Source organism: Haliotis asinina, chromosome 7 (genome assembly GCF_037392515.1).
Source record: "Haliotis asinina isolate JCU_RB_2024 chromosome 7, JCU_Hal_asi_v2, whole genome shotgun sequence".
Classification (NCBI taxonomy): Eukaryota; Metazoa; Mollusca; class Gastropoda; order Lepetellida; family Haliotidae; genus Haliotis; species Haliotis asinina.
The window spans coordinates 54,062,901-54,090,188 of NC_090286.1; the positions used below are offsets into that span (position 1 = coordinate 54,062,901).

The 27,288-nt window shown below is 40.5% G+C and overlaps 2 protein-coding genes across 2 annotated transcripts; both read right to left on the reverse strand.

Moving 5' to 3' along the window:
- Positions 1–623: 623 nt before the first annotated feature.
- LOC137290820 (uncharacterized) lies at positions 624–10,151 on the reverse strand. The gene is made up of 13 exons (XM_067821962.1): positions 10,016–10,151; positions 9,124–9,276; positions 8,489–8,568; positions 7,771–7,903; positions 7,040–7,171; positions 5,845–5,862; positions 5,206–5,414; positions 4,711–4,856; positions 4,299–4,438; positions 3,847–3,940; positions 2,009–2,165; positions 958–1,022; positions 624–786 (listed from the first exon to the last, which is right to left on the reverse strand). The coding sequence occupies exons 1-12, from the start codon at positions 10,083–10,085 to the stop codon at positions 1,002–1,004; spliced, it is 1,353 nt and encodes a 450-aa protein (XP_067678063.1). The 5' UTR covers positions 10,086–10,151; the 3' UTR covers positions 624–786; positions 958–1,001.
- Positions 10,152–13,662: 3,511 nt separating this feature from the next.
- LOC137291375 (uncharacterized) lies at positions 13,663–25,470 on the reverse strand. The gene is made up of 13 exons (XM_067822693.1): positions 25,374–25,470; positions 24,955–25,107; positions 23,626–23,705; positions 22,980–23,118; positions 19,639–19,770; positions 19,413–19,430; positions 18,440–18,660; positions 17,772–17,917; positions 17,391–17,530; positions 16,741–16,834; positions 15,658–15,814; positions 13,943–14,003; positions 13,663–13,799 (listed from the first exon to the last, which is right to left on the reverse strand). Exons 1-12 carry the CDS (start codon positions 25,441–25,443, stop codon positions 13,983–13,985), a joined length of 1,371 nt encoding a protein of 456 aa, XP_067678794.1. The 5' UTR covers positions 25,444–25,470; the 3' UTR covers positions 13,663–13,799; positions 13,943–13,982.
- Between the last annotated feature and the right edge of the window lie 1,818 nt (positions 25,471–27,288).

Here is a 27,288-nt window from a genome sequence, read left to right on the forward strand (position 1 = left end):
TGGAAAGGTGGAGAACTGTTATCTTCAGTGATGAGTCACGTAAAATGCTGCTACGTCCCGACGGAAGAGCACGTGTATATCGACGTCGTAACGAACGCTACGCTGCAAACCGTGTACAGGAAGTGGACAGATCTTGTGGTAGAGATGTCATGGTTTGGGCTGGCATCTCATGAACAGGCAGGACAGATCTCATTCAGGTCCAGGGCCATTTGACAGCTCGACGTTACAGTGATGAAATCATCAGGCCTCATATCCTTCCTCTCATGAACGTCATTTTTTCAGTATTTTTTCGGCCGCATACATCAAGAATAACCAGGGATTTCTTTGCCCAGAAGAACGTTAGGGTTCTTGAATGGCCCTTAACCCTGCTGAACATTTGTGGGGCGAATTGGATCGTCGTGTGCGACAGCGTGACCCTCGGCCACAGACGGTACCTGCTCTGTTTGTGGCCTTGCGGGAAGAGTACCAACTCCTTCCTATGCACTCCATCCGGAATCTAATCCAGTCTATGGAACGCCGATGTCAAGCAGATATTGCTGCTTAAGGTGCCCGACACGCGCTGTATGAAGCAATACCTGTCAGTTCTTGTACAGTCGTTGGCGAGAAACAGAGACAAGATCGAGTTCAGTTTGGGTAATGTGACGCTTTTATTTATTTTGACCAGACAGGTACTCTGTGATGTAAAGCTAAATTTAGGGCTTGTATTGCCTGTTGTGTCATATCAGGAGTGACCCAAATATTGCTGACAGGCTTCCACGAATACTTCCGCTTCCTCGATGGTTCAATCTGAAAATATATTCACAAACTGACATAAGCCATCAAAAGACCGTATGAAAACTGGTTTACATACTCACCTCCTCCGGATGTAACTGACAATTAGCATGAATATATATACCGACATAATACACTACATGATACGAGAATTATGACCGACATATACCATACTCTGTATATTACCTTGTGTATTACCCATCATGCTCTGCGTCCAAATTGAGAATGCCTCAGCCTCTGAACGGACAATACTGTGAAAGAAAATAATCATTTTTATGTAATGAGCGTCTATCAACCACTGGTTCGGATGGGATTGAGTGTGTGGCAGTCATTGTGATACACAGACATGATTCGTTTTAGGAAATAGTTAGATGGTTCACTCTGTGAATTATTGTATGTCATCATATAACTAATATTCGGTGTTATCTCATATAATTCATTGTGAGTGAGTGTGTTTGTATGCCACTTTTACCGATATTCGGGCAATATCACAGGGTGGGACACCAGAAATAGGCTTCATTGTTTCACTAGACGACCCCATCGCCCCTTCTTTGTGCTGGGTCGTGATATGTTTAATGGTATGAAATCTTTAAACAGTTTACAGTATGAACCAGTGCATGCTATCTTATTGATATTTGGTGTTACCTGATATGATTCAATTGTGTTGGATCGTGATATGATTCATAGTATGAAATCTTTAAATGCATTACTATAGTATTAAGTGCACGCTACCTGAGTGATATTTGGTGTCATTGTGTGATGTGATTCACCTTCATTCAAGACCTCGGTTACAAACAGGGCTAAATGGGATTTGGTGGGCCTGGTTGACAGGCAGACCTGTTCCACGAGTTGGTTTGTCATGGCTGTTCAGAAGAATATTCTTGCATGTTCGTACACTTCCTGGAGATCAGGCCATACGGTATCGATCACCACATACTGATCCTAACAAATGAGGTGCTTCATGCTGACTATGTATCACAGTGGGCGTGAGTGGATGCTCATGATTGGCCTGAAAGTACCAGACTGACAGGCGCAATGATAAAACTTTAGTATCGCTATCTGCTGTTAAAACACCCTAATATTCTGTCCCGTTTAGTAATGCTTGCACACTGTCGTACATCTTGGTCGCCACGTCATTGTATACCGATGGGGTAGATCGACGTGCATGGTGCTGACCAGGGATTGTCTGGTCCAGACTTGCGGATTTACAAGAAACAAACAAAGCGTCTTCACCTACCGGTCGAATAGCTCTGAAACTGGACGAGGGTACAAGTGAACAGGTGAACACCACTTCTGTGTAGCCAGGCAGATAAAACATGGGAAATGTCTTTGACTGGATGACACGAGAGATACTCTTCATTATCCCAAAGCCAATGCCTTTCTTCAGAGAACAACTGGAAGAGATGAGCGATCCAATAGTGAAGCTAGGGCAGTATCATCATCATCATCATCATCATCATCACCTGTCGATATCGTTGTTTTTTCACGTTTGTACTTGTTTTTCCCCAAACAGTCCATATTTTTCATAGTGACATGATAAATTCAAGAAAACTCAATTTTCCATTGTGTTTAAACGCAACGCGGATTAAACGTTGAAGTGTTCTAAGTCTCTGACCCGCTAGCCCGTGGCTAGTAAAAATCAAATCGAGCCAGTAAATCTTCAAAGTTACTGGCCTGACTGGCTAGTGAATTTTCATGGAGTCATGTACTGGTTAAGTTATAATACACTTTTAAATCATGCAAGATCACAGCCTGATAAAATACTAGTATTCATCACATGAGCAGCTTAATGATGAAACCCGTATCTAATTTCAAACGTCGGCCTTGTGAATAATGTTATGGACTAGTAACGCTCAGGTACAGCAAGCCCGACTGGTTAACAAAGTGTGGAAGCTGTTTCGCACATTCATTCAAAGCACGACAACACCACTGGTGAGATAGATGCATTAATTTTGTTTTCAATACAAGTTGCGCCATGTGTCTAATTGAGGTATGTAGACTTTACAACATTCAACAGTGGGGACCTATTTCATCTAACAGCTTTAAGTTATGTGTCCTATTACTCCAGTTATAACAGAGACAGTGTACAACTTGATTATAGTGGCCACTGACCAACTGATCGGTTGATACATAAACATAAATGATCGTCACCTCCCTAAAGGTGTTCGCCTGAAATACTTATTGGCCATACTTTTTTATTACCTCAATCCCACTGACAATTTCTGAAGTAACAGAGACAAATTTGACAGATTTCTATCACACAAAAGTCAAGTACACATAACTATACCTCGCGATTACTCATTGTCAAATCGCCACATAGACATTGCGTGCAGTGCAGTGCAGTGCAGTGCAGTGCGTGAGTGAGGTTACTTTTACGGCGCCTTTAACAACGTTCCGGTAATATCACAGCGAATAACACCAGAAATGGCTTCTCACATTGTACGCATGTGGGGAATCGAACCCGGGTTTTCGGCGTGACGAGCGGACGCTTTACCCACCAGGATACCCAGCCGCTCCATACGTTGAAGGAAAAAAATATTTGCCCTATATGTCAGTTTCATCAGCTTGCGCATATGAAGTTTACAATGTTCTGACTGTTTAAGAGAAGGGGCGCTCAAAATGTAAAGGTGAAACAGATATCAAACCTCTAAAATTCGCTCGCGGAAGTGTCGTGTTCAATAAAATGTGAGAGCCTCTTTCCGGTGTCCCCGCCGTGATATTGGTCGAATATTGCTGTACGTAACGTAAAACCCAGCTCACACACTCACTCAGATTCTAAAGATCTGGACTTTTTTAAATGTATTTTTTAACGTAAGAAACTAACATTTCATTTCACTAGATGGACATGGACTGTTTTGATGCTTATATTCGCACCCAAGTTGACGTAGGGGAAGGGTAGAAAATGTTCTAAATTACGTTAGGATCAACATACGCTCAAACATATTTCAGCAATACAATGGCGTGGGACACCATGTGGGGAATCGAACCCGGGGCTTCGGAGTGACGAGCGAACGCTTTAACCCCTAGACTACCCCACCAAGTCAGTGAGTTTGGAAGTGAGTGACAGCCACTGACCCTGAGTCATCTGTCAGCTGTACAATGACATTTCCATCTGGAGATGCAGCTTGACAGTTCCGAGGCTGAAAGAAAGGATTGACGACGCCATCCCCTGAAACAAGATGGTGTTGTAAAACATGGAGAGAGACGAATCATCTTTTCAAATTCCCTGAAGCTGTGCTGCCTATAGATACATCTCCCTGATTGACTTTTAACATAATAGGTTGAATACCACAACCATATTGTCAACTGTGATTGAGGGCAGATCGTATGGCAGATATCCACATCTATCCAAAAGGTCAGCTCATAACGTCACTCTAAGCATTAATGGTCGTTATTCGTGCTCATCTCAGTGCCGCCATATACTATATCTTCCTGGCTGTAATAACACCTGAAAGGGCAGATGGCGCTCTTTCATAACCGGAAACGTGTTTAGCCTGGGAATAACAACATGCGTAATTTTATTAAACCTTCTGGAAGCTTGACCACCAGTTTGACAGGAACACCAAGGCCGATATTTGTGACTGGTTCCAGAGTGTCAGGATCTGCTAGGAATATCCGGGGACTGACGCTAGTCTGTATGGCAGCAGTTAATGTCCTCTCTCGAATCCTGAAACACGTAAACTGAATCAACGCGCTTACACCACACCATTACTTACTACACGTATTCAAATTGCCTCAAAACAAAACAAACAAAAACTAACAAAAAGAAAACAAACAAACATTAAAGAAAAACAAAAACAAAACACAAATAACATAAAGGCAAAACAAAAACACATGGAGGCAAATCACGTATGGGATCGTACTCATGCGAAGTAAAACATATTTCCATATGTGCAGACACATTTTCTCTATATTAACAGTGATAAAAGAAACACATACTCCTCCACCCCCACCCTGCCCGTGTCATCGTATGCAGCATCGGCTTGCGACAGGTCACAGTGGACTTGGAGGTCCTCATCTTCAAACGACACCACGCCTCTGTTCTTTTGAAGCCTGAATGTCCACTTCAGTATGCCCTTTCCTACCTTGTGTTGTATGAACACAAATATAATCACGATGAAAATACGCCTTCAGAGTTTTCCTCATGCCGTATCAATTTATGGCTGCTGATGTGCTGATAAATAAACTACTGATATACACGATTGATAATAGGGCGTTACACGTACATTCGCAAGTACACACACACCATAGACGCACGCACGCTCATGCACACACACACACACACACACACACACATACACACACAGAGAAAGAGAGAGAGAGAGTTTCATTGAAGGTCTGAGGCTTCACAACCCATGAAGATCCAGGTTAGAACTGATCTTCAGTAATCCATACTTGGATGCGACTCGTTAACTGTTTTACACTACGTCTTACTGTTTCTACAGGACAATCCGATTCCCAAACTCCGGACACGTTTCGAATCTCTACATGCAAACCAAGGTAGGTAAACTTTTCTCTGTCACATTTGGGACTGATCTCTCCTTCAGCGTTCAAGGCTCCATAGTTCGAGAAATGGATGTTTTTCTTGTCCAAGGTAAGGTTCAAAGTATAGCCTTCCCGATCTCTCATACAGTAGAAGAACACTGCAATCACACAATGAAAACATGCTACGAAATCATCACCACGAGAAGGGATATCAGAGTACTCTATCTTTATGAGTAAGAGAGTGATTTCGGTTTATCGTCTCTGTAACATTACTGCGGGTCTGTTCATTGTGGGTTGGAAGACCGAGATAATGCCGGTGGAAACCACGAGCACGTGCATGGGACTTAAACAACTAATAATCTAATCCATGCCAAGACAGATCTAGACTCGTCGACAGTCGTCGATCTTAGGTTTCATGTAGGGAAGAACTCATCTGGTTCACACGTGGCCTCGCCGTGGACTTTATGGTGACTTATTTGTGAGTAAATTATAAGGAAATTCAGGTTTATTTACATTCTCAGTAATATTTCAAGCAGATCATGTAGAACACTTGAATCCGACAAAACACATAAAGAAACATATTCTTACCTTCAGGTTTTTCTATGCCTGGAAAATTAATGTAAGTCTCAATGTTTATGAGTACCATATTTTCGAGTGAGTGGGTGTAGTGTTACGCCAGACTCACCAATTTTCCAGCTATATGGCGGCGGTCAGTAAATAATCGAGTCCGGACCAGACAATCCAATGGTCAATAGCATGAACATCGATCTGCGCAAATGGGAACCAATGACATGTGTCAACCATGATCCCGTTAGTCGCCTCTTACGACAAGCGTTGTCGCCTTTAATGGCAAGCATGGGCTGCTGAAGGCCTGTTCTACCCCGGACCTTCAAGGGAGCATTAAGTACAACTTCAAGCACAATTTTATAATGTGTGTGTTTAAAATCCAATAATATTTTACTTGAAAACTGTCATTTGTATATCTGACAATTGATCTGAACGTCCGTTTTATCTTTGTACATCGTGTTCGTCCCACCCAGTCCTTAACCAGGAACATGGCTAAAGGTTGTACACATTTACATTCTCAGCGAATTTACCTTCAATTACTGAACAGATGTCAAATGGCTGACCTACGAGACACCTGAACATAACAAAAACATATCTAATGTTCTGTAAAACAGCTCTATTTCTCAATCATATCTCTCCTCTAATATATCGGAAGCTCTGTATGTCTACACAACAGTCGTAATTCAAAACCACCTGAATGGTACGTCCGGTTCATCAATCACTTGATTGTCCGGTTCGTTGACAGACATCGTGGCATGGTTGGAGAATTGCTGGGTAGTTTTAGGCAAAACAGTCGGTGGGACTGGACATTTTTACCTGTTTCATGAACACCTGGTATCATCAGTGATCCGTTCATGTATTTTAAGAGCTATTTTCCTTTAAACCAAACGGAATTTGTTTCCAATGACAGTCCGAAATGGGTGTTCGTTTTCACTTAATTTCTCTTGTTCATGTATTAACGTACAACAATCAAATACGGAGCACAGAATCAATCAATTGTTCAATGAAACTAAATGGTGTGAAATATGTAGTACATGGTCACGGAACAAGGTGGCATTTATTTGACTCTCAAGTCTGTCCAGTCAAGTCCATCCCAGTTCACATCCACACGTCCCTGTACACCAATATTTTACCGCGGTTGAACCAAATAGAATCTACGCCGTTCTTTAATTCACTGTTGCCGAATATGTTAAAACTTCTAAGGATTACCACTCACGTCTGTCACAATGGTCACCAACCCATCCCACTTCACATCCATAAGGACAATCGTCTGTTCCGTTACAGGCATAGCCCCGGTAGCAGTGACACGGACGGTCGCACTCGTCTCCTGTCCAGCCTGGTTCACACTCTGAAATATACAGTTTATGCACTTTAATGTCTCTTTGCTTTTTGCTCAATCTGACTCTATAAGACGGCAGTATGTAAATAATCAAGACCACCACGTTATCGACTTTTTGAACATCGATCTGTGCAACTGGGATACCATACCAGAAAGACATCTCAATATACAAGCTGATGTTTGGTTGATGAAGTCAAAGCTTCACCCTGCTGTACAAGAAGTACATGGACGACACTTCTAGGACAGGTTCTCTGTACCACCTACCTCCGGTCTCTACATCTAGTACATAATACTTGTACATCCTACAGTCAAAGAGTCAATGTCGGGTGTACACTTAATCTGTACAAGATATGACCGCCCACAGGTCGAGTGTACATCTCCTCTGTACCAGATATGACCGTACACACACAGAGAGAGACACACACACACATAGACACACACACACACACACACACACACACACACACACACACACACACACACACCTTTTGAGCATGAGACTGTATTAACGATTTATTGACCTTTAGTAATTCGCAGCTGTACCGATTAGCATAATTGTAGAGATACGTCTGCCTGATAAGTTGGAGTGTTCTCTTGTAATATCTTACCAGCTTTTTTGAAACACACATAGCTGCTGTCAAGAAAACAATATGATCGTCCCCAGTCGCCATTATGGTATATCTTCACGCACTCTCCGTATTTCTGCCGTCGAGAAGACCAGTTGGAATAATTGTACTGAAACTGAAATAAGTGACCGTAAGTTTGTGTATGTGTTGCTGTCTGTATAATACACTCCAAATTCAGTCTTCACAGCGACGTAAATCAAAATCTGGCATTGCGGCTTATCTGTGCAATCTCCAAAGTAAGGACTCAAGGTTAAACGAGACAGTAATGATCAATAGTATGAGTATTGATCTACGCAACTGGGATACAATGACATGTGTCTACCAAGTCACCGATCCTGACCACCCGATCTCGTTTGTCGCCTCTTAGGACCAGCATGGGTTACTGACGACCAGTTCTTACCTGCATCTTCGGATGTGTGTGGTGGAGAGTGTTGACGAAAACCTGACAGAATGTGTACTTTACAAAGAAAGTGTAATCTCAAATGTGATATTTGTTACAGTCAAATACGCCTGTTCGTGAGAAGCTATCAGCGCTCAGTTAAGAAAAGACAGTAGGCTCCGTGTAAGTTTATGTCTATAATGGTGACAATGTGATTTTTCTAAGAACAATCTGAAACATGGAATTGAAATCGAACCAGTTGTGTTAACATCACACTAGCATTTTACTGAGATATCTGTGCTGACGATTACTTCTTCTTACCGTATATTCATCGTCCCACTCAAAACTTCCATATCTGCGACGAAGCCCGATCCATGCATTCAACTCGCCATCAAGAATATCTAGAAATAATTTTGTTCATGAGAGACATCGTTTAACAGTGAGTGAGTGAGTGAGTGTAGTTTTACGCCTCACTCAGCAATATTACAGCTATATGGCGGCGGTCTGTAAATAATCGAGTCTGGACCAGACAATCCAGTGATCAACAACATGAGCATCGATCTGCGCAATTGGGAACCGATGACATGTGTCAACCAAGTCAGCGAGTCTGACCACCCGATCCCGTTAGTCGCCTCTTACGACAAGCTGAGTCGCCTTTTATGGCAAGCATGGGTTGCTGAAGGCCTATTCTACCCCGGGACCTTCACGGGTCATCGTTTAACAACCTGGGAACATATTCATGTAAGATATATTTGTATACCTTGTAATTGTGATCGGAGGGGACAATTTTCTTGAAAACTGCAAAAAATGGACTTTTTTATATCTGGAACAATTTAGATACGTATTGTATATAAATAGTGCATGCAGTTGTCTTACCCAAACTGCAGAATCGACCTCGCAGTATTATTGCGTCCACATAACCAGTATCAATGCATTTGAAACACATTCATACATACGTGCAACTACGTTGTTCTCCTCTTCGTTTTCAATCACTGCTAGAGAGGCTTTATGCTCATTTCTACATCTCCTGAGCGCTTGAACTCTCTCAATTCTTTCGTCCACAAACTTGAAGCACTTTGATGCCCCCTTTGTCCAACCTTCGGGGCAGTCTGACGTATGAAAACAACTACTGGGAATAGATGTATCTGTCGCTATACAGATTCCACAGAGGTGAAGATAACATGTATGGTTCACAAGATTTTTTAATGACACCAGGACCCGATTTCTCAAAACAAACTTAATTTTACACTCAAATTTCAAACCGAGCTTGGCAGTTTGAAACAGATGAAATTCTAGCTCAATTGCATTTGTAAAATCAAACAGTCAAAACAACTCAAGTAACCTTACTGCTAAACTTAGATTGTCTTCTGTGTTTGAGTTAAATGTCGATTATCATTATCTTGCGTTTTCTCAGATTTGAGTAAAATATTTAACTTAAGTGAAACCTCAGACTTAAGTTTGTTTCAGCAGATCCGAGCCTGGTGTTGACTTTCAAACAATTTGCACCTGGACAAATCTGTTCCCTGACGAGGTTGCCTGATCCAGTCGGCTATGGATGCTGTCCAGAAAACAATGCATTGCAAAATATGTTGTCATATGTTTATACATTACTTCAATAACTAATGTTTGGACATTTCAAGGTGGTAACAAGATCCAGTATGGATGCACTTCACATAAATGTGCATTGTATAAATTTGGATGGGTGAATTCCATTCTCTCAAGTGGGTGACAATGAACAATTTCAACGTTAAATATGGTAGTAGAGTGATAGATTATTGGTGACTAAACTGAAATAAACTAAGGAATACCTAAACGAAAAGTCGCAGCCAAACATCCCCTTATTCATACCTTGGTATCTTCCACCGTCGGCCGTGTTGGAGAGAAAGACAAGCACAGTAATCATCAGAACTACATCCATCTCTGTTGAAGTGCACGAACACACAGTTGAACTACCTGCTGCGGGAGTGATAGACCAACCGCTATTAACTTCAAGCAAATAATAGCTTTCCCGGACGCCTGCTGCTAAAGGTTACAAGCCAGTATATCAGGATTAATACGAATGCTATTATGCCGAATTTGGAAACATTAACACAATCAGAGTTATCCCAATCGTGTATTTAAACATTTCAGTAACATCAACGGGTACATCATGTTTAACGTTACTGGCCACAATGCGTTAGCGTTTTAGACTCGACTATTTTCTGTTTTCAGACCACCGCCATATAGCTTGAATATTGTGTGTGGCGTTAAACAATAACAACAATAACACCAACAACAACAATTATTAAAATATTCCAGTGGGCTGTATTATTACTTATTTGATCATATTAAACAATAGAAGGGTCATTCATCATAATCAGGTCTTTCAGGCACTTTGAAACTTAAAGATGTTAATATCCGTAAATACACGAGGTTCACCATAAGTATCTACCTGTATATTATACATGCACACATCGCGAAGGGAAAGACTGTAAGACCCCACTTTATTCATGGTTAGAGAAACCGTATCCAGTTTGATATAGATATGGGTGAGTGCTGTCTTAAATATTGATGTTATGATGTACGGCGCATGAAGTTTAGTACTGTCCACCCGTGGTCCGTGCCACTATTGTCGATCTAAGGTGAACCTAACTCCCATGTTTTAATATAGATTTACGACAGTCGTAACGAATACGATCGTGTTGTGGAATGTCTTCCTGGACAAGCCCCATACTTATTGTCAGCCATCACAACTAGCATGATGACTTCAGTCATTGCCCCAGAGGTATCATGTCACATCGCACAGGTGCACCAGTAACCTATGACGACTTGTACGACATATGTGAGACTTACTTTGGTCTTCATTGCTCCGTAACATAATATAAGAAACGGGTTCAGGCAAAGGTGTGTATGCTAAATGTATTCCACACATACACCTACTGAACATCGCCACGTCATACCAGAACTCGATCACAACAGTACCACTTCCTCAGCCCACGTGAAACGTGATCCTGAACGATTATGCACGTGTAGCAGTCCACGTTCACATCAGATCACATGATGCAGTTTATATTTAAAATGTTCATATCTCACAAGAGAAGGAATCACCATTGTTGCTTAAAGAGCTGTTTGTTGGTTTGAATTTCTAGAGAAGGTTAAGGTCTACATGTGACCTCGTAAGTGTTATTTCGATTTCCAGTGATAGTGGTTCACTTGATCAATGTACGTATGGATCTAGTGTTCAAGGTTATTTCCTAAGGTGCAAGATTTTGACTGGTCAGGATGATGGTCCGGAATACGTGTGGACCGAGATGGAGGTTCATTAACTGGGAATTACACTATTTTAAGACAGAAAGTATCCAAAGGTGTCATAGAGACGAGGGTTACGTGCATAATATATAATCACATTTCGGATTGCATTTTCATAGTAACGTACAGATTCTAGTATTTTTCTAGGGTTGAGTTCCATTCGGGATTAGAACTCTCTTGTTGAAGTCGCGGCGACTGAGCGGGTTAGGTGGTTGCTTTGTGTGCTGCTGATTAGGTGCTTGAGTGTGAGTCCTACTCAACCCAACAAAAGTAGTAGAACCTGTACTTTACCATGGAATATAATCCTAAATATATCACATCACATTTGACCATTTTCTAAATGACATTGCGTGATCATGAGGAGTACATGCATTCTTTCTCACAATCTACCCTACCTATTGAGAGACTGAGTAATCCTCATTTTCTAATGCATCTGCTTCGACTGCTACTACCACAAACACCAACACCATGACTACCGCTTCGACTGCTACTACCACAAACACCAACACCATGACTACCGCTTCGACTGCTACTACCACAAATACCAACACCATGACTACTGCATCGACGACTGTTTCATCCAGTACAACTTGTACTATGTCTGATAGTACAACTGCGGATGATGATGATGATGATGATGATGATGATGATGATGATGATGATGATGATGCCTATCACATGCAATCACGAAAGCTGAACAAAATATGTTGGACGATTGATTTTCAGGTTGACAACATTTCGGCCACATTTAGACTAATGACCCTGTAGTATTTGTGTCCCTCTTCAATACAAATGCTTCGAACTTGAAGCATTAAGTTCCAGAGCTCTTAGATTTGGGCATTGTCACGATAAATATGGAACTTCATTCCAACTACCATATAAACCCTATCAAATGTAGAAATTCAGAACCCTATCAAATGTAGAAATTCAGAACCCTATCAAATGTAGAAATTCAGAACCCTATCAAATGTAGAAATTCAGAACCCTATCAAATGTAGAAATTCAGAACCCTATCAAATGTAGAAATACAGAATTCTCAGTCCGCAGTGATTCAGGGCCACAGTTATGATTTCGATTTTCCCATTTTAAATTTCCTCTTCCTCAAAGAAAATGGAACTGCATCTGTGACCAGTCATGCCATGATGCATCAAATTGGGAAATGTCATCGGTTTTGATCTGTCTGATTCATTTTGAAAGTTTTACTGAGACTTCCGATATTGTTAGTGTGATCAAAACACTATTGAGTAAGAAAAGAATAACTAGTATAAAACTCGTGAAAGAAACTACATGCTGCGGATGGGCGGATAAATCTCAAAGTTCCTCGCAAAACGTCCTTGTGTGGATTCTCTAATCCGAGCAGAAGTAGGTTTTTTGTAAGGGCAGTGGTTCGAATCTCCACGCAGATGTGGTCCTTGCCTTGTCAAAGTCTTTCGATCCAAAACAAGACAGTATTCAAACATATTCCATGAAATGTCACATTTTGTCTTACCGCTTCATGATGAAATTAATCCATAATGTAAAGCAGTATGTTATAAAGAGTCTTGGCAAAATATATAGATACAGACAGCCTACAAAACATACATTTTGAAAATATATTTCATTTTTCTTAAATCTAGATTTGAATTTCCAACAGCATCAGACATGTGGCCTTCGGGGGTGCGTTTCTTTAGAAGTATGCCTGTGAGTTGCTTAAAGGTTTCATGCAGAGTTTAGTTTTTCAGGCAGGCTGCAAAAATGCAGCCTCCCAACTCCCAACTCCCCTGTGCAGGGTTAATACTGTACACCTGGGGATCACACAATATTCGATGCTGACACCATCATGGGGAAGATTGTGTTTTCAGAAATTAAGCAAAATTTGAAATTTCATGTATGCTAATCTAATTTATCTCTAAAGTCATCAAAATATCAGCGAAAGGTTTGCCATACATTTACTTTCTGACACATGTATATTCTAATAGTAAATTCCAAGGTTAACCTTTGTCATCACCAGACACCCATAGCTGCTCAAGAGCAGATAACATCTACACTACCGCGAAGGAGCCCATGAGAAACTCCCTGAAAACCTTGGCCTTTAACGGGTGATGTAATGAAGTTTGATATGGATTGGGCAATTCCTGCCATATCAACAAGCAATTCCGCAATTACGACGAGAGCTAAGCACTGGCATTGGCGTAAAACCGCCGGCAAACAGATATAACACGACTGACTGAGAGAAGGGGATCCTGGTGTTTAATTAGAGCAAAGAGGTTTGGTTATCAACACTGTGTGTGACCAAAGGATTGCAGGAATGGCTGCTTTGTCAGAGTTGTGGACTGGTCTGTGTGAAGACGTTTTCTCTTATGACCTGAAAAAAATTCATAAAAGTGAAAGAAGGAATAAACAGCGGTTCATATGCATGTACTTAACCAATTCATAATGATATTTTCTTTAACATGTTACTATAGCTTGATGCTATGACTGGCATACGTGTTTTTGTCATACACTTACCTTGGATATGATCGTCCATGTTGTTAGTCCATTCGACGCCTCATCCATGACGACTACAGGTCTGTTGAAACAACACACGTGTCTACAAAACGTATCGTAGGCATATGTCCTTGGCATTTTGGAACAGGGTTTATGAGAAATATTTATTACATTCCTTGAGTTATGTAAATTGAAATAGCTCTCTAAAATAATGACATGGCTGGCAATAGAAAGGAAATCAACGCAGCTTGACCATTGTCTTCATGGCTACCAACAGTGAGTCATTAGCTGCCTATAATTACTTAGTTAAAGACCGGTGGACCACTGAAGCATGACATTGTGCATGAGGTGCAGGATACTGCTGGCTAACATCTGTACGTCACGTGACAGTCTGATCAGGGCCCAAAGGTTAAATTAAGAACGCTTTCTGTTAGACTGGAGTTGACCCTCGGACAGCGGCTAGGCAGGGTGGCTGACCATCGCCTCGCCTAGCTCTTGATACATATCGTGTAGTTGTATACCGGATTCTATAATGAATAAAGTGTTGTGGACCCACTGATGGACTTCTGTATTTGAAGAGGCAGATATCCCGCAACCATTACCAGCCCGGGATACATGCTTTTTTAAAAACCTAATCTGAGATTGCCAAAAATACAGAAAAGGTCGTTGTATTTCATTGGGCTGAACATACAGTACAAGGCCCTATCTGCTCTGTACGCCACACATTATTTATGATATGAAAGTATAACTGCCTGAAAATGAACCACTTGATTCCTCAGGCCTTATTCAAACAAATTAAACGTCTTGCATTCCAAAGTGGTGCATCGTGCGAGTGTAATGGAAAAGAAGATAAGATCGGATGTGAATCAATGTCTGCAATGCCGATATCAATACCATGTCATTCAATGCATATCGCACGATATCAATATGTGGTTCACACTATATGGTATCAAAATGAATCACTACATAAAACCCTGAATATGATTACTTAAATGACATGCTGATTTGAGTTTGTGCCTGACACCCGAGGAGTATTAATTGTATGCGCCCTGGCATGTTTTCAAAGCATTACATTCTGAAATGATGCTGTATACATTTGCACATTATTATACATCCCAGTGCAATATACTGAATGGGGTCCTCAACTGAGGAAGTTCATGACCTTCTGATCCAAAGCATTTTAAGCCGCATATTTCAATATATGACAACCATTTCCGTACAGCTGTATGACCCATTATATGACGTCATTCGATGCATGACATCCTGATATCATTCCCTGTGTGACATCTTCGCGCGATTCCTTACAAAATGCTCGTATTAGTATTTTAATGATTCAAATCATCATATGACGTACAATTCACTTTTTGCGAGTCTGATATTATTCATTGCGTGGCATCGTGATATGATTCACTATGTGAGATCCTGGCAGAATTCTTTGGTTGACATTATGTGATGACTGATTGTACAGATGGCATGTTACTGTGCTTAAACCTACCGTAACGACATTCTGATATAAAGCTATTTGTACTTTAAAAACGTATGGATTTAAGTCATGAGAGTAGTTGTTTCCAAAGTTTTGCATCGTGGTTTATGATATTGAAGATAAACAAACTGTGTTGGAAAATCAGAGTTATATGACGTGATTATGTACTTTCCAATGACTTAAATTAACCAAAAAAGTCATAGTCGAATACTGTTTGGATAAAGCAATTTTGATGTCACTCTGCTGTACCAACCTGTGTCTCGTTTCTGAACGTGGACGAGGGTACGAAAGTACAAGAGAACACCACTTCTGTATAGCCTGGCAGTTGGAACAGGGGGAATACCCCCGACTGGATCACACCAGAGACGTTGTCCATTATTCGGAAGCCGATGTCGTCCCTCAGAGAACATCTGCACGAGATAGTCAAAACAGAAATAGATGTAAACTCGGAGCATATACAACGCCATCTTCGTTACACAGTGTCGCTCTTTTATGAGAAAGAGGAAAACAAAATCTTCAGCTCTCAAAGGCGTATATAAGAAAGAGCAAAACAAAATATTCAGCTCTGAAAGTCGAATATGAGAAATAGAAGAACGAAATATTCAGCTCTCAAAGATTGTGTGTTTTCAGTACTATCATTCAGACACATCAATATCCTAAGCACGATACATTAATCACTGATACAGATCTGTCGATAGATCTGTCCATGATTTACAAGTTTAACAGCGGCAAAGTGAAAGCAGCTTTGTGGCTGTAAGTTATGTCAAATATGGGTTAAGGTCGAATCTGCAGTATGTTGCCCGAGTCTCAACACTGTAACAGGAAACACGTATCTTTACACAGTTACCAAACTCTATTCCAAACATTGTTCCCAGGATAGAACATTGGACTTAATACTGATCTGTCGATTGTTGCTAGTAGGAAAGCATCATATGTCTATTTTAATCTTGTAGTAGCCAATGGTCAAACGCCTTCTCTTTCTGCCACGAACCTTACAGGTAGTGCTTGCACACTGATATCACGTAGGTTGAAAACATAATAACTGAAGACCACTACATGTGGAATGAACATGATTGTTGTTTTCCTTTGTGGTTATTCTTTCGAAGCTTAATCGTTAATAGGGGATACAAGACACATATTCACTCACACAAAAGACAACAGTGCTAATATGAGCAAAGTTTGATTACATCATGAGAAAATCATTCATACAAAGTTTTCCCGTTCCAGTCTTGAGAGAACAGTCTTGTTTCAAATGATGTTTTACATCCAGCAAATCAAAATGCATTGCCTTGACATGACTTAAAGAATGCTCTGCCGGATTTCACTGCCTACCTACCCTGAGTCGTCAGTCAGTCGTACCGTAACCTTTCCATCTAGAGATGCAGCTTGACAGTTCCTGGGGTAAAACAACGGATTGACTACGTCATTTCCTGAAACATGTTGATGGACACGGTCATGGAAATAATAACGCTTTGTGTGTTTTCCAAACCTTCCGAACCAGTCCTGCATTTGGAAACTGTTCCCCTGATTTAATTTTCTACCGCCATGCCAGGTTGTATTCACTTGTGATGATCCGGGTTAGAAGTGGACCTCAGGAACCCGTGCATGCCTGTAAGAGGCAACTAAGAAGGCCAGGTGGTCAGATTCGCTGACATGCTCATGGTGTTATTCACTGGACTGTCTGACCCAAACTCGATTATTTACAGACCACCGTCACATAGCTGGAGTATTGCTGAGTGCGGTGTTATATCAACGAACCTTCCAGGTTAAATACCACATCCAAATTGCAACTAGTTACAGGGCGAAGGTCTGCTGGCAGTTCCACAGGCCATCTTGTCATGCGACGACAATAATGGTCGTCATCAGCATGTTTAATTGACTACTTCCCACTGGTGATTATCATAGGAAATTACTAAACTCAACACACAATCCGGTCAGTAAAGCGTGCTTAACCTGACAATAACGACATGATTCGTTAAAGGAAACCTTCGGGAAGCTTGGCCACCAGTCTGACCGGAACACCAAGGTTGACATTTGTGAGCGGTTCCAGAGTGTTGGGATTTGCAAGGTATGTCCGAACTTTGACCCTTGTGTGGGCAGCATATGTTAAGGACCTCACTCGTATACTGAAACAGGCAAAAAGTAGTGCTACCTCCCAACACATTACAATATCTTACACATGTTTTGTTCAATTTGCGTGAATTTGTATTCTAGGAGTGGTCAATATTAATGTTATTCAGTTTCGGTACAACATAAGAAACACTTCAGTCACTCACATACTTAGGTTGATGGCAAACAAAGTGGAAGATAAGTGTATATCTTTAATTACATCATCTGTCAGCACTGGAAGGTTACACAAATACATACTCCTCCACGCCTACTCTGCCGGTGTCATCGTATCCAGCATCAGCTTGTGACAGGTCACAGTGGACTGGGATGTCCTCATCTTCAAACGATACTACGTCTTTCTTCATCTGAAGCCTGAATGTCCATTTCACCACCCTCTTACTAATCTGTGTTACATGAACGAAACAAACAAAAAAAACAGACATCAATAACAGATATTGATATAATAAGATTTTGATTTTTCATTTATCTATGATTTCTCATTTATCCGCCAAATGATATTTGTATTTGCATGCGGCCAAAGGAAATCACTTTAATCAACGTATTTGCCCTATGTGTCAAGAAAGGAATGAATTTCCTGATGAATTTCACTTACTCTTATATGTGAATGCTATAGTAATTTAAGAAACCTTTATTTATCACAGATATACAAAGACAATCCGTCTTCCTATAAATTCGAACCATGAGGGCCCCGGGGTAGAATTGGCCTTCAGCAACCCATGCTTGCCATAAAAGGCGACTATGTTTGTCGTAAGAGGCGACTAACGGGGTCGTTTACTCAGGCTCGTTGACTTGGTTGACACGTGTCATCGGTTCTCAATTGCGCAGATCGATGCTCATATTGTAGATCATTGGATTGTCTGGTCCAGACTGGATTATTTACAGATCCCCGCCACATCCATTCTTACCGTTTCTATGGGACAATCCGATTCCCAAACTCCAGAGATGTTTTGAATTTGAACTTTTAAACGTGAATCCCCATCTACCCAGACGAAGTTTTTCTTGTTACACTTTGCGCTGATCACCCCTTCGGCGTTCACGGCTCCGATATCCGAGAAACGAATGCGTTTCGTGTCGAAGGAAACAACCAGAGAGTAGCCTTGTCTTTCTTTCATGCAGTAGAAGGACACTGCAATCATGTGATGTGAACGTATTGTGCATACTCCCCGTCTACAGGGCAGAAACATGCTATAAAACAGTCATATAAGCCTGATTCTAAGGACTTGACTGAGTGAAGTGGGTTTGTCGTTACGGGCAGTATTCAAGTTCTTTAAAGGCGTGTGAGCGTCAAGAATACCTCAATGTATCTCACGTCTCAGAATATAGGGCGAGGTGGGGTAGTCAAGTGGTTAAAGCGTTCGCTTGTCACGCCGTAGACTGGGGATGCAATGTGTGAAGCCCATTTACGGCGTCCATCGCAGTGATATTGATGGAATATTGTTAAAAACTGCTTAAAATCCAACTCACTCACTTACTCAAATTAGACCCTTTTGTGCTGCCGGTGAAACCGTCTAACGCGGACACTGCGAATTGCGTCACTTTGGACGTCAGGTCGAGTCGTGCCCCAGGGTATTGTATTAAGATTTGCATGCCAATAGTTCATAAGTACATTAAGGTATATATATATACCCGTACCCTCACATGACTTCGACTTTCAATTCCATAAAAAAATATTGAAACTGATATTTTGATATTTTCTTCTCCGATAATACCTGTACTGCTGATCTAATTTCATTGTACACATGTATCCTCCCACGCAGCTGTTCAGTGCAACTGCACTCTATGGTAAGTATATACGATGGTACTTTCATACATGCACTTGTACTGAACAAAAATCCTATTCAACAATGCAACACCGAATAGTAGTAAAGCTATTCTTACCAGTGGGTTTTTCTAGCCCTGAAAAATACAAGTAAGTCATTAAGTATCTGATAACGATCTGAGAGATCTTTTCGTTGTGGTGTTGATCGCATGTTCCTTTTCCAAAACAAAACTGGGCGGTTGTGTAAAGAAGTAAAAGCTTTTACATGTTTCTGTACATCATTAATGTCTGTGCTTGAACCAGATATGTAATACAAAGTTTAGCGTGTTAGTATTATCTACATACGTTTATCACACTGGCGACCAGTCCACCCCAGGTCACATCCATAGGGACAATCGTCTGTTCCATTACAGGCAAAGCCTAGGTAGCAGTGACATTTGCTGTCACAGTTGTCTCCCATCCAGCCTGGTTCACAGTCTGAAATATGCAGTTAGTTTAAACATGCTGACGCCTCAGCTGATACATTAATGTAACATGAAATTTGTACGTAAAAGAATGCAGCATGATACCTTTAAAGATAATATAGATGTATGTATGTGTATGTGTGTGTGTGTGTGTGTGTGTGTGTTTGTTTTGTTTTTTTGTGTGTTTTTTTGTTTTTTGTTTGTTTTGTGTGTGTGTGTGTGTGTGTGTGTGTGCGGTCATATCTGGTACAGACTAAGTGTACACCCGACATTGACTCTTTGACTGTTAGAGTTCGCATGGACTCGGATCACTCTCCACTAGAACTGACGTGTACCTTCCCAACAGAGGCAGGAGTGTCCACTGATGTCCTCACACTTGATGATGTTACTTGTTCTGACGTCGTAGTCTGGGACAGCTCGAAAGAAGCCACGTATATAGCCTACTTCAAACAAGCATTCAGCATGTACAAGGATAGCCTATACAATACCATTGAGCTGAATATTAATGAAGGAATTGACTCCTTCGTGAAAATATTCGTAGAAGCATCGGTTTGTATGAAAAGACAACACAGTTATAGAGTCAGTAATGACACACCACGCTTGAGCCCCTAGTGTAGATTGGCGAGAAGAGAAGCCCGGAAAGCTCTGCGCAATTTTAGAAGTCAACGTAATAGGAGACAATGCTGTAGATTGCGAAATACCTACAAATCGGCATGCAGGAAATTCAGACTGGATTGCCAAAGCAGAAACATGTCTTATCTTTGCAGTTCTCAGGCCAACCCCGCATAATTTTGGAAGAAAATACGTGCACTGCAACGAAACAGACTTGCAACGGAAACGCAATGGCTGACTTATTTTCAAACATTATTCTCTTCAGACAACGCACCAAGTCTCTATGAATGTCCTAGTGCCGATGAGGATGACACAGCAGGTGATTACTTATAGGATGTGGACGACATGGTATTATACAGTGGGCAAATATATGTAAATTATTACCAGAAATTCAAGCTGGGTTCCAGAAAGGATACTCGACGGCAGACCATATCTTTACGTCGTTTGCAGTTGTCGAAAAGTATCTTTCATTTAACAAACGTAAGCTATATATGGCTTTTGTGGACTACCGGAAACCGTTTGACTCTGTGAATAGGCATTACCTTTGGGGGTGTTTACAGAAGAATAATCTACACGGGAAGATGTATGCAATCCTCAGATCTATGTACCAGAACGTAAAATCGTGTGTTGGTGGCGACAAAGGCATAACCGATGTCTTCGACTGTCCACCTGGGTTACGCCAAGGATGTGTATTGAGCCCCCTATTGTTCTCTCTCTCCGTAAACGAATAGACGAAATACTCACAGATATTTTTAACTCTTGTCACTTCTTTTTGCGGATGACGTAATCCTTATATCAAGTTCTGTAATCGGTCTACAGAATCAGCTGAACATCGTAGCTAAATATTCAGATGAATGGAAGCTTAATGTTAATCTGGACAAGACAAACATTGTCATAGTCAGGAAAAGTGGTCGAGTCGCAGCTAAAGAGATTTGGACATACAAAGGTGACATAGTCAAAACAGTACAAGTATCTATGCGTCTTGTTTATTCAAACTTTGAGCATAAAACTGTACAAGAACAAGCAACCAGGGGCAGAAAGCATTCTGCCAGCTACAGTCACTCCTAAATAAAGTTGATGTTATAACACCCCAGATATTCTTTAAACTGTTTGACGCCCAAATACTACCTGTTTTACATTACGGCTCCGAAATTTGGGGATGTCAAAGATTTCATTTTTTATAGAAAAGTTATACCCGTTTGCGTGCAAGAAATCCTTAAAAGCTGGACTTTCAACTCCTAACAGCATGGTGTACGGAGAGTGTGGGCGCTATCCACTGTACATTTATACTCTCACCCGATGCTTACGCTACTGGCTTAAACTGATTCACATGCCTGCTCCCCGCTTACCAAAGAACGCGTTTAACATGACTTACCACTTTGTCGAAATCGTCAAAACACTTGAACTTCTTCAATAAAAAACAGTGGGTGATTGTAACTCATTTCTCAAGATAGACATGTTTAAGCAGGATTGGCATTCAGGTTTGGAGGAAAGTTCAAGATACGACACATGTCGCACCATCAATTTCGACTTTGAAACAGAGACGTACCTCCACAATCTTAAATCTAACCCCTTAGAAACTGTCTCATTCGATTCCGACTAGGTCTTAACGATCTGGAGGTCATCAAAGGAAGGCACTACAACATCGATAAAATAAACAGGTGCTGCAAAAATATGTAATAGCGGAATCGAAGACGAATATCATTTTATGTATCTTTGCCCAGTCTACGATGAACTCAGAATTAAATATTTACTTACATCTAATTCTATACCCATGCAGGTCTGGACTTTAAGAAGCTTTTATCTTGCAGAAATCCTACTACCCAGTTTCACATTGCCTTATATATACACCATGCTTTGATATTACGCCAGACTTGTTCCGTCAATTGAATTATATTTCCGTTCAACCCATGCATGTCTCTATACTGACGTATACATTTAACTCTTTTGTATATGAGCCTATGGCCTCTTGTGCAATAAATCATTGATTGATTGATAGTGACTACATCGTCACCAAGTACCATTGCCCATGACAATGCCAGCAAGTCAGTTTGGTACTTGAACATATCAAGCTTGTGTGTATATCTTAAATGTTGCTATTGTTCTGCTCCTTCAAATAGATTATGCCAAATCTCGTGGATGGATTAGACTGTGACCGGCATGCTGTATTCAACCATGTGTAACTTGTTGCATTACTTTGTGTTCCTCGGAATATGTTCTTTGACCAATGTAGTGCCTCTTGTGCAGTTTTTCGCATTGTGTTCAAGTAATGGTCTTTATAACGTAACGTTATGCTCTTATAAGCACTTCTATAATTAATTGTAAACATGCTGTAATAATTGGTTGTACACATGCTCTGATAACTGATTGTAAGCATTTCTGCTGATTGTACACTAACCATTTTCTGTCTGTATACACTCAGGTATATTTTCTGTTATGTGTTGTGCGCCTTGGTACCTCTGTCAAAGAAATTGGTTGAGTAATTCTTTAACATATACGGTATTAACTCTTAATTGCCCTAAAATGACCCTTTTTGTTCTGTTCCAATTTCAATACCTGTATACCTTAGTGTGCTTGATGCATCTAACCAAAAAGGCGGAGGGTCCTTACCGGGTTTTCTCCAGCATACATAAGGAGCGTCGTCCGAACAATAGGAAGGCACCCAGAAGCCATCATTGCCGCGGATCCTTGCGCACTTTTTCAAGTATTTTCGAGAAGAACCCCGCCAGTTAACATATTTGACCTGCAACTAAAATCAGTCATGACAGTGAGTTGTAAATTCTTAACATACAGACATACAGTTACTATCCTTAAGATACTCGAAGCATTTAGCTGACTTACGTACATATTACAGCAGAAAGATCTGCATTTGTTTATGAACATGTCACTGTGAGATTTGGAATTGGTTTTCAGAAAAACATGTTTTCCACTAGATGGAAAAGATCGGGTCATTAAACCCGCCATATTACTGCGGGCCTAAACAACCACAAACCAATCTGTCACCCTTAACAGACGAAAGACCATGTTTTGGATCATGATTGTGTGGTATAGACATGTTTAAAGGAAGATTTCAATACACGTAGTCTTTAATACCGGTGTAGCTGTTCATCCCGCTGTCGGCACAACGCCGAACATGTTGTCACATGTTTATCAGTGTATTCAGCGTCTCCAACATACTGCCAATGTACAATAGGATTTACTAAAATCAAACTAATACATTGTTTAGATTACTTTAGTGATTAACTTTCTTTCTAACCCTATAATCCTCGTTCCACTCAAATGATCCGTATCTCCGATGTAAACCAATCCATGCGTATCTGTGACCACGGACAAGATCTAGAAAAAGGAAACATTTTCAAATGAAAATTTCCGTAATTAGGAACACGGATTTGAATACGGTCGCAGTACGTTCATGTTTCTACTGTTTGAGGGTAAGTTCAAGGGGGGTATACGTACCACATGAAACTAGTTGCATGGGGAACATGGCTGCATTGCTTCATGTAAAATGCGGAAATGAGTGACGTTATAGTAAACGAAAGAAAAGATAACAGGTCTTCTCAATCTTACCAAGAAACCATGATCATGGTCTGAGTGAGTGAGTGAGTTTGGTTTTACGCCGCTTTTAGCAATATTCCAGCGATATCACGGCGGGGGACACCAGAAAATGGGCCTCACACATTGTACCCATGTGGGGAATCGAACCCGGGTCTTCAGTGTGACGAGCGAACGCTTTAACCACTAGGCTACCCCACCGCCCCGATCATGGTCTGAAGGTGATGCTAATAGGTGTTGGCGGAAAGATAGAGTGTTTGTCTTGTGTCCCAAACTCTCTCTCTCTCTGTGTGTGTGTGTATCTTTTTTTCTTTCTTTCTTTATATCAAACAAACATCCTTAGCGGTGTCCCCACCTCACATCGCTTCAATCACTATCATGAACAATATAAAAGTAGTAGAGTGAGTAATGGTTTCAGTGTGGCAGACAGGTCGGATGTGCTTCTAATATGGAGTCACGATACCGGCCGGCATTATGCTTCTACTTTAGATCAAGTTTAACGGTGTTACATTCAGATGATACATAACTCAACCTTAAAAACACAACATCTCACATCGCTTCAATCACTATCATAAACAGTATAAAAGTAGTAGAGTGAGTAATGGTTTCAGTGTGGCAGACAGGTCGGATGTGCTTCCAATATGGAGTCATGATACCGGCCGGAATTATGCTTCTACTTTAGATCAAGTTTAACGGTGTTACATTCAGATGATACATAACTCAACCTTAAAAACACAACATCTCACATCGCTTCAGTCACTATCATAAACAGTATAAAAGTAGTAGAGTGAGTAATGGTTTCAGTGTGGGAGACAGGTCGGATGTGTTTCCAATATGGAGTCATGATACCGGAATTAAGTATGCTTCTACTTTGCATCAAGTTTAACGGTGTTACATTCAGATGATACATAACTTAACTCAGAGGTTAGCTGAGTCCTGTTAGCTGAGGTCTTACGTAATTAATGAGTTTGTAGAATCTATGTGTTTGGTCATCATTAAGTCAACACTCATGTCATAACTCAATTCAATATACCTCCAACGACATCGTTCTCTTCTTGGTTGTCAATCACGGCAAGTGTAGCAGAAAAACGTCGTTTACATGCTACATTGGCTTCATCCCGGTCAACATTTTCATTAAGAAACTTGTAGCACTTTTCATTCGCCCTTGTCCAGTCCTCCGGACATTCTGGTAAAAGTAACACAGCCTTCAGTGATATTGTGCTCTACCCATGAGGTTCCTGTACACGTAAATGTACAGTCTGTATGTAAGTGACGTTCACAAATTCAACCGTTTTCAAACATAACTATGCACTATTTCACAATGAACCATAAGCTTAGTTCCAATAGTTTTTGGTGGATAATTGGAGAATGTTTACTCTTATCGATCATCAAGTATCTAAAATGTTTGTTGTTCAGGTTAAAGTTGGCAAGCAAATAACGCTTAATTCATACCTTGATAATTTCCAGACTGTACAGCGTTGATTATACATGCGAAACAAGTGATGAGAGTAAGCAACTGCATTTCTGTCCAAATCTCCAAACAGTGTGCTAAACTAACGTGAATCGTTGGCTGGTCACAGATTCAGAGCATCAACCGGATGCAGATAATGGTTTTCATGGAGTCAGGGTTAATATCAGAATGTTAAAGCGGATTTGAACATATTATTAACCTTATCACAATTAGATCTTGCAAACATTTGAGAAAGTTCGTGAAGTTCATATCCGTGAATATGCGAGCTAAACTGTCAAAGGTTACTAGTAGGTTACATATGGAAATAGAGAAGATAGATGAAACGACAACGTTCATGAAGGGTTCCTCCGTGGAACTATGAGGCAATCTGACAAGGCAGCAGAAGATCATGTATTTATTTGACCCCTAAATGATTGGTAATGGTTGTGATGTGTGTGTGTGTGTGAGAGAGAGAGAGAGAGAGAGAGAGAGAGAGAGAGAGGGAGAGGGAGAGGGAGAGAGAGACATGTATTAGACAATTTGGCTATCCAGGATATAATCATATACTTAAAGATGACTGGTTGTCTGACAAGATACCCGACTAGTGAGACTGTCGCTCTTCGTGGGCTGCTTAACGTAACGCCAACGAACATTGCTCTTTTCGAGACAACACATTTTGGTAAAGGGTGCAGACTTTTCAAAATTAGACATTACTCTTCAAATGACACGGTTTGTAACACCTGGCTATAAATAGAATGCCTGTATTAACAACACTTTTGACAAACTTGGAATGAGTTATGTTTGGGCTACAGAGGCATACCTAAATAACATCTCCCCAATGCACTTGTAACGAGACTGAAATTGATCTACGGAAAACACAGAAAAATCTTCAAGAGGCGTTATTAATAATATTTTTTTTAAATTCTGAACTGCAAAAATGTGAAACCTGAATTTATTAAATAATAATAATTGGAGGGCATTGCTGAATTTCAGAACTTCAAACCATTATCTACCAGTTGAACAGGACAGTGGATTAAATAACGTCTCCAAATAAAAGACTGCGTACGTTTTGTAATGCAAATGATAGAGGAGGTGAAATTCACTGTGACAAATCTTAGTCCTAGAAAGGAAAAAACCAAAAAAAGAACACCAAGAACTATTTTTGTAGAAACCAGACTATGCACAAACCAGCTTTCTCAATTCACCAAATCAGGAAAACATGTGAAATTAGCAAAATTTGAAAAAAATATTATGTCTAATTTTAAGCGACGTCCCTATGTCGTGTAAAATACAAACAATAATGCATGAGTGTAACATTGTTATTTTAACGGGTTAAATGTATGTACAGATGTAGTATATTCTTGCAACCAAGCGATAAGTACATATTACCATTTTGTGTAAAATTATTTAAAATCCTTGCTCTTGCCTTGATTCAGAGTTAATAAAACCTAATTACCTAATTTGTATGCCACTCTCCAAAGTAGCCTGCCTGTGTTTTTGGCGCATGCTACGGGACACACACTTTCTGAATGGTGTAGCTGATGTCCAAGGTAGGTAAGTCTTACATGCGCGTACATTTCATGATTTATCTTATGCGCTAAGACAAGCAGTGTGCTTCTTGATGTCTTGTATGTTTCGTTCCCGTTCAGGCCTTGCTTAGGACCGAGTGAAAATGGAAAAACATTTCATTACAACGTAGTATCTCTTCATGAACGTTGTCGTTTCATCTATCTTCTCTATTTCCATATGTAACCTACTAGTAACCTTTGACAGTTTAGCTCGCATATTCACGGATATGAACTTCACGAACTTTCTCAAATGTTTGCAAGATCTAATTGTGATAATATGTTCAAATCCGCTTTAACATCCTGATATTAACCCTGACTCCATGAAAACCATTATCTGCATCCGGTTGAT

Bases quoted from the DNA above. Each gene is read 5' to 3' on its own strand.
- LOC137290820 (XM_067821962.1), bottom strand. From the start codon at position 10,085: ATGGATGTAGTTCTGATGATTACTGTGCTTGTCTTTCTCTCCAACACG. The intron at 4,857-5,205 runs GTAAGACGTAGT...ATACAACACAAG, and splicing joins CGGATTGTCCTGTAGAAACA to GTAGGAAAGGGCATACTGAA. The intron at 3,941-4,298 runs GTTTAATAAAAT...ATCTTGTTTCAG, and splicing joins GGTGGTCAAGCTTCCAGAAG to GGGATGGCGTCGTCAATCCT.
- LOC137291375 (XM_067822693.1), bottom strand. From the start codon at position 25,443: ATGCAGTTGCTTACTCTCATCACTTGTTTCGCATGTATAATCAACGCT. The intron at 17,918-18,439 runs GTAAGAATGGAT...CATGTAACACAG, and splicing joins CGGATTGTCCCATAGAAACG to ATTAGTAAGAGGGTGGTGAA. The intron at 14,004-15,657 runs GTTGGTACAGCA...TTGTTTCAACAG, and splicing joins CGTTCAGAAACGAGACACAG to ACCTGTAGTCGTCATGGATG.